Raw genomic sequence first — 7,500 nt, forward strand, 5'->3', positions numbered from 1 at the left:
CACACACCGTCCCTCGACTGGGAAATACATCGAGGGCTACTTCATCGTCCCTGGAACTCCCTCCCGAGATAAAAGTGGGGTTATCCACTTTGGGGGCATAAAACAGGGAAGGCAGGAATATTATCCGAAGGGCGACAGATTAGGAAAATTAGGTAACGAGACCTGGGTACGTCGGTCATTGAAGGTTGGCCATGCAGGGACAGCAGGGCGGTGAAGAAGGCAAATGGTTATGTTGGCCTTCATAGCGAGGGGGATTTGAGGACAGGGAGCAGGGAGGTGTTGCTACAGTTGTACAGGGCCCTTGGTGAGGCCACACCTGGAGTGTTGTGGACAGTTTTGGTCTCCTAACCCGAGGAAGGACGTTCTTGCTATTGAGGGAGTGCAGCGAAGGTTCACCAGACTGATTCCCCGGGATGGTGGGACTGACACATGAGGAGAGACTGGATCGACTGGGCTTATACTCACTGGAGTTCAGAAGGATGAGAGGGGGGGGCCTCATAGAAACATGTCAAATTCTGACGGGACGGGACAGGTTAGAATGTTCCCGATGTTGGGGGAAGTCCAGAACCAGGGGGGGGCTCACACAGTCTGAGGATAAGGTATTCGGCCATTGAGGACCGAGATGAGGAGAGACTCCTTCACCCAGAGAGTGGTGGACCTGTGGAATTCTCTACCGCAGAGAGTTGTTGGGGACCAGTTGGTTGGATGTATTCGAGAGGGAGTTAGATGTGGGGCTTACGGCTGAAGGGATCAAGGGGGTTATGGAGAGAAAGCAGGAAAGGGGGAACTGAGGGGAATGGTCAGCCCATGATCTTATTGAATGGTGGGGCAGGCTCGAAGGACCCAATGGCCGACTCGTGCTCCTGTTTTCTGTGTTTCTATATAACTTCTTACAATGTGATTCTGAGTGATTCATTGTCTTATTCTAAGACCGTACTCACCCCCCCCCGCCCCACACCTTGTTCTAGTCTCCCCCCCCGCCATCACCGCACTCCCTCGATGGCAAGTACATCCTTCCTTGGGTACGAACAAAATTGTGCCCCACCTCTCAGACACAGCCTCCCATACTCGTTCTCCCTAAGACGACCCCGCCATCAGTGGAAACATCCTCTCTGGCATCCACCTCGTAACCGTACACGTCTCGATGAGGTCGCCTCTCATTCTTCTGAACTCCAATGAGTAGAGGGGCCCCCCAACCTCCTCAACCTACCCTCATAAGTCCAACCCCCTCATCCCCGGAATCGACCGAGTGAACCTTCTCTGAACTGCCCTCCAAAGCAAAGTATCTCCTTCCGTGAATACGGAGAGCAGAACTGTGCACGCAGTACTCCAGGTGTGGCCTCACCAATACCCCTGTATAAACTGTAAGCAAGACTTCCCTGCTTTTATACTCCCATCCCCCTTTGCAATAAAGGCCAAGATACCATTGGCCCTTCCTGATCACTTGCTGTACCTGCGTACTAACCTTTTGTGTTTCATGTACAAGTAACCCCCAGGTCCCGCTGTACTGCCGCACTTTGTAATCTTTCTCCCGTTCAAATAATAACTCGCTCTTGCAGTTTTCCGACCAAAGAGGGTAACCGCACACTCTCCTCTGTCCTGTGGCCACACGCCCCGACCAACGCCCAGCTTACCATGAACGGTCAGGGAATAATTCCTGAAACCGGTTCCGACAAAATTGGAGGAGGAACATCGGTAAGTTCCAGCGTCGCTCTTGTTCAGGAAGGTGAAAGTCAGGTTCTCACTCTTGGGGATGGCTCTTTCGGAGAGTTCCCCGTTAAACCGGGTCCAGGTAAAGATCGAGGGTCTGGAACACAAGAATCAGGTGAAGAACAACACCCTCCACACTGTCCCGAACACTCCCAGGGCAGGTACAGGGGGTTAGATACAGAGTAAAGCTCCCTCTACACTGTCCCCATCAAACACTCCCAGGGCAGGTACAGGGGGTTAGATACAGAGTAAAGCTCCCTCTACACTGTCCCATCAAACACTCCCGGGGCAGGTACAGGGGGTTAGATACAGAGTAAAGCTCCCTCTACACTGTCCCCATCAAACACTCCCAGGGCAGGTACAGGGGGTTAGATACAGAGTAAAGCTCCCTCTACACTGTCCTCATCAAACACTCCCAGGGCAGGTACAGGGGGTTAGATACAGAGTAAAGCTCCCTCTACACTGTCCCATCAAACACTCCCAGGGCAGGTACAGGGGGTTAGATACAGAGTAAAGCTCCCTCTACACTGTCCCATCAAACACTCCCAGGGGGCAGGTACAGGGGGTTAGATACAGAGTAAAGCTCCCTCTACACTGTCCCATCAAACACTCCCAGGGCAGGTACAGGGGGTTAGATACAGAGTAAAGCTCCCTCTACACTGTCCCATCAAACACTCCCAGGGCAGGTACAGAGGGTTAGATACAGAGTAAAGCTCCCTCTACACTGTCCCATCAAACACTCCCAGGGCAGGTACAGGGGGTTAGATACAGAGTAAAGCTCCCTCTACACTGTCCCATCAAACACTCCCAGGGCAGGTACAGGGGGTTAGATACAGAGTAAAGCTCCCTCTACACTGTCCCATCAAACACTCCCAGGGCAGGTACAGGGGGTTAGATACAGAGTAAAGCTCCCTCTACACTGTCCCATCAAACACTCCCAGGGCAGGTACAGGGGGTTAGATACAGAGTAAAGCTCCCTCTACACTGTCCCATCAAACACTCCCAGGGCAGGTACAGGGGGTTAGATACAGAGTAAAGCTCCCTCTACACTGTCCCATCAAACACTCCCAGGGCAGGTACAGGGGGTTAGATACAGAGTAAAGCTCCCTCTACACTGTTCCCATCAAACACTCCCAGGGCAGGTACAGGGAGTTAGATACAGAGTAAAGCTCCCTCTACACTGTCCCCATCAAACACTCCCAGGGCAGGTACAGGGGGTTAGATACAGAGTAAAGCTCCCTCTACACTGTCCCATCAAACACTCCCAGGGCAGGTACAGGGGGTTAGATACAGAGTAAAGCTCCCTCTACACTGTCCCATCAAACACTCCCAGGGTAGGTACAGGGGGTTAGATACAGAGTAAAGCTCCCTCTACACTGTCCCATCAAACACTCCCAGGGCAGGTACAGGGGGTTAGATACAGAGTAAAGCTCCCTCCACACTGGTTACTCACTCTGGATTCCCTCTGCCAATACAGCGTAGCATAAATTCTTCACCTTCTGCCGGCACAGTTTTGGAGGATCGTATGTCGACATAGGGGGTGTCTGCGGAGGAGAGAGAGGCAGAGATAGGTCACGTGATGGGACACACGGCAAGATCCCTCGGAAGCCAGATGCATTGTTGGGACTCGAGTTCTTTGAGGATGTAACAAGCAGCGTGGATGAAGGGGATGTTTGGATTTCCAGAAGGCATTGGATAAGGTATCACATAAGAGGCCGTCAAATCCACCACCGAGCCCATGGTCTACAGGGCTGCAGTGATACCCTGCCCTCCTGTATGGCCCAGAGACACGGACCGTGTACAGTAGATACCTCAAACCCACCACCGAGCCCATGGTCTACAGGGCTGTAGTGATACCCCGCCCTCCTGTATGGCCCAGAGACACGGACCGTGCACAGTAGACACCTCAAACCCACCACCGAGCCCATGGTCTACAGGGCTGTAGTGATACCCTGCCCTCCTGTATGGCCCAGAGACACGGACCGTGTACAGTAGATACCTCAAATCCACCCCCAGCCCATGGTCTACAGGGCTGTAGTGATACACTCCCTCCTGTATGGCCCAGAGACACGGACCGTGTACAGTAGGTACCTCAAACCCACCACCGAGCTCATGGTCTACAGGGCTGTAGTGATACACTCCCTCCTGTATGGCCCAGAGACACGGACCGTGTACAGTAGATACCTCAAATCCACCACCGAGTCCATGGTCTACAGGGCTGTAGTGATACACTGCCCTCCTGTATGGCCCAGAGACACGGACCGTGTACAGTAGACACCTCAAATCCACCACCGAGCCCATGGTCTACAGGGCTGTAGTGATACACTCCCTCCTGTATGGCCCAGAGACACGGACCGTGTACAGTAGATACCTCAAACCCACCACCGAGCCCATGGTCTACAGGGCTGTAGTGATACCCCGCCCTCCTGTATGGCCCAGAGACACGGACCGTGTACAGTAGATACCTCAAACCCACCACCGAGCCCATGGTCTACAGGGCTGTAGTGATACCCTGCCCTCCTGTATGGCCCAGAGACACGGACCGTGTACAGTAGACACCTCAAGTCGCTGGAGAGATACCACCAACGCTGTCTCCGCGAGATCCCACAAATCCCCCCCCCCCCGGGGAGGACAGACACACCAACGTTAGCGTCCTCGACCAGACCCAACACCCCCCAGCATCGAAGCACTGACCCACACTCGACCGGCTCCGCTGGGCAGGGCCACATTGTCCGCACGTTCCCCCCCCCTCGCCCCCCAGACACGAGACTCCCCAAAGCCAGCGCTCGACTCGGAACTCCTTCACGGCCCAAAGGCGGGGGGCAGAGGGAACGTTACAAGGGACCACACCCTCAAAGCCTCCCCGACACAGTGCAACATCCCCCACCCACACCCTGGGAGTCCCCCCCGGGCCCAAAGACCAGTCCCGCCCCGAGTGGAGGGAGTGCATCCCGGGAGGGGGCGCTGAGCCCCTCGAGTCTCGTCGCCAATTGCGTGCAGAGAGACCGAGCGCAGGGCAGCGTGCGGGTAACCAGTCCCCACACCCTCCCCTCTTTCCCTCAACGTCTATCTGTCCCTCGTGTGACAGGGGGGGGACTGTGGTTCCCGTATCGGGCTGTTCGGCCACCGAAGGACTCGCGTTAAGAGTGGAAGCGAGCCTTCCTCGATTCCGAGGGACTTCCTGTGGTGATATCATGAGGTTACTGCACAAGATAAAAGCTCGCGGGGTTGGGGGGGGTAATATATTAGCCTGGATAGAGGATTGGCTCACGAACAGAGAACAGAGAGTCGGGATAAATGGTTCATTCTCGGGTTGGGAAACAGTGACTAGTGGGGTGCCGCAGGGATCAGTGGTGGGGCTCCAGCTATTTACAATGCACATGAACGACTTAGAAGAAGGGGACTGAGTGTAACGTAGCCAGGTTTACTGACCATACAAAGATGGGAGGAGAAGCCATGTGTGAGGAGGACACACAAACTCTGCAAAAGGACATCGACCGGCTCAGGGAGCGGGGCAAACATTTGTCAGAGGGAGTATAATGTGGGAAAGTGCGAGGTCAGGCACTTTGGCAGAAAAACAATCGCAGAGTGAGTTATTATTTGAACGGGAGAAAGATTACAAAGTGCGGCAGTACAGCGGGACCTGGGGGTTACTTGTACATGAAACACAAAAGGTTAGTACGTAGGGACAGCAAGTGATCAGGAAGGGCCAATGGTATCTTGGCCTTTATTGCAAAGGGGGATGGAGTATAAAAGCAGGGAAGTCTTGCTACAAATCAAACTCATCCGGGGCAGGTACAGGGGGTTAGATACAGAGTAAAGCTCCCTCTACACTGTCCCATCAAACACTCCCGGGGCAGGTACAGGGGGTTAGATACAGAGTAAAGCTCCCTCTACACTGTCCCATCAAACACTCCCAGGGCAGGTACTGGGGGTTAGATACAGAGTAAAGCTCCCTCTACACTGTCCCATCAAACACTCCCGGGGCAGGTACAGGGGGTTAGATACAGAGTAAAGCTCCCTCTACACTGTCCCCATCAAACACTCCCAGGGCAGGTACAGGGGGTTAGATACAGAGTAAAGCTCCCTCTACACTGTCCCATCAAACACTCTCAGGGCAGGTACAGGGGGTTAGATATAGAGTAAAGCTCCCTCTACACTGTCCCATCAAACACTCCCAGGGCAGGTACAGGGGGTTAGATACAGAGTAAAGCTCCCTCTACACTGTCCCCATCAAACACTCCCAGGGCAGGTACAGGGGGTTAGATATAGAGTAAAGCTCCCTCTACAATGTCCCATCAAACACTCCCAGGGCAGGTACAGGGGGTTAGATACAGAGTAAAGCTCCCTCTACACTGTCCCTATCAAACACTCCCAGGGCAGGTGCAGGGGGTTAGATACAGAGTAAAGCTCCCTCTGCACTGTCCCATCAAACACTCCCAGGGCAGGTACAGGGGGTTAGATACAGAGTAAAGCTCCCTCTACACTGTCCCATCAAACACTCCCAGGGCAGGTACAGGGGGTTAGATACAGAGTAAAGCTCCCTCTACACTGTCCCATCAAACACTCCCAGGGCAGGTACAGGGGGTTAGATACAGATTAAAGCTCCCTCTACACTGTCCCATCAAACACTCCCGGGGCAGGTACAGCACGGGGTTAGATACAGAGTAAAGCTCCCTCTACACTGTCCCATCAAACACTCCCAGGGCAGGTACAGGGGGTTAGATACAGAGTAAAGCTCCCTCTACTCTGTCCCATCAAACACTCCCAGGGCAGGTACAGGGGGTTAGATATAGAATAAAGCTCCCTCTACACTGTCCCATCAAACACTCCCGGGGCAGGTACAGGGGGTTAGATACAGAGTAAAGCTCCCTCTACACTGTCCCATCAAACACCCCCAGGACGAACTAATGGAAGGCTTTTGAATTTGAAAGGCTGGTTTGCTGGAATTCTCTCTGGGATTGTGACTAATTTAATTGGTTGTGTCCGTGTGAGACTGATTCGGTCTCTGATCAGTTTGGGCTTGAAAGGAAATTGATGTCTGTAAGCAGTTGATAAGGATTTGGAGGTGTACAAGTAATATTTTCATTGGGCAGTGAATTTACTCAGGCACGGGAAACTTGAGGATCGAAAATATCTCCAAACCATCGAAAACACACAAGACACCTGTTCAGTGAGTGAGAGGAACAATACATCGCAAGGCATCCCCTTACTGTGAACAACTGAGATTGTGTACAGTGGGAGTGAATGGGAAGGGGTTTGGGTCCATTGGGATTGTGTACAGTGGGAGTGAATGGGAAGGGGTTTGGGTCCATTGGGATTGTGTACGGTGGGAGTGAATGGGAAGGGGTTTGGGTCCATTGGGATTGTGTACAGTGGGAGTGAATGGGAAGGGGTTTGGGTCCATTGGGATTGTGTACAGTGGGAGTGAATGGGAAGGGGTTTGGGTCCATTGGGATTGTGTACGGTGGGAGTGAATGGGAAGGGGTTTGGGTCCATTGGGATTGTGTACAGTGGGAGTGAATGGGAAGGGGTTTGGGTCCATTGGGATTGTGTACAGTGGGAGTGAATGGGAAGGGGTTTGGGTCCATTGGGATTGTGTACGGTGGGAGTGAATGGGAAGGGGTTTGGGTCCATTGGGATTGTGTACAGTGGGAGTGAATGGGAAGGGGTTTGGGTCCATTGGGATTGTGTACGGTGGGAGTGAATGGGAAGGGGTTTGCGTCCATTGGGATTGTGTACAGTGGGAGTGAATGGGAAGGGGTGTGGGTCCATTGGGATTGTGTACGG

General features: G+C 53.3%; 1 protein-coding gene across 1 annotated transcript in view; it reads right to left on the bottom strand.

Moving 5' to 3' along the window:
- Positions 1-7,500, bottom strand: part of LOC139243112 (cell adhesion molecule 3-like) — a gene marked incomplete at both ends in the record, with an annotated part of 32,965 nt that overhangs the window by 2,392 nt on the left and 23,073 nt on the right. The window contains 2 exons of the mRNA XM_070870698.1: positions 1,635-1,807; positions 3,164-3,254. Of these exons, the coding sequence (XP_070726799.1) occupies positions 1,635-1,807; positions 3,164-3,254 (264 nt within the window). The remainder of the gene's footprint in view (positions 1-1,634; positions 1,808-3,163; positions 3,255-7,500) is intronic.

The sequence above is a fragment of the Pristiophorus japonicus genome, unplaced genomic scaffold, assembly GCF_044704955.1.
Source record: "Pristiophorus japonicus isolate sPriJap1 unplaced genomic scaffold, sPriJap1.hap1 HAP1_SCAFFOLD_1614, whole genome shotgun sequence".
Lineage (NCBI taxonomy): Eukaryota > Metazoa > Chordata > Chondrichthyes > Pristiophoridae > Pristiophorus > Pristiophorus japonicus.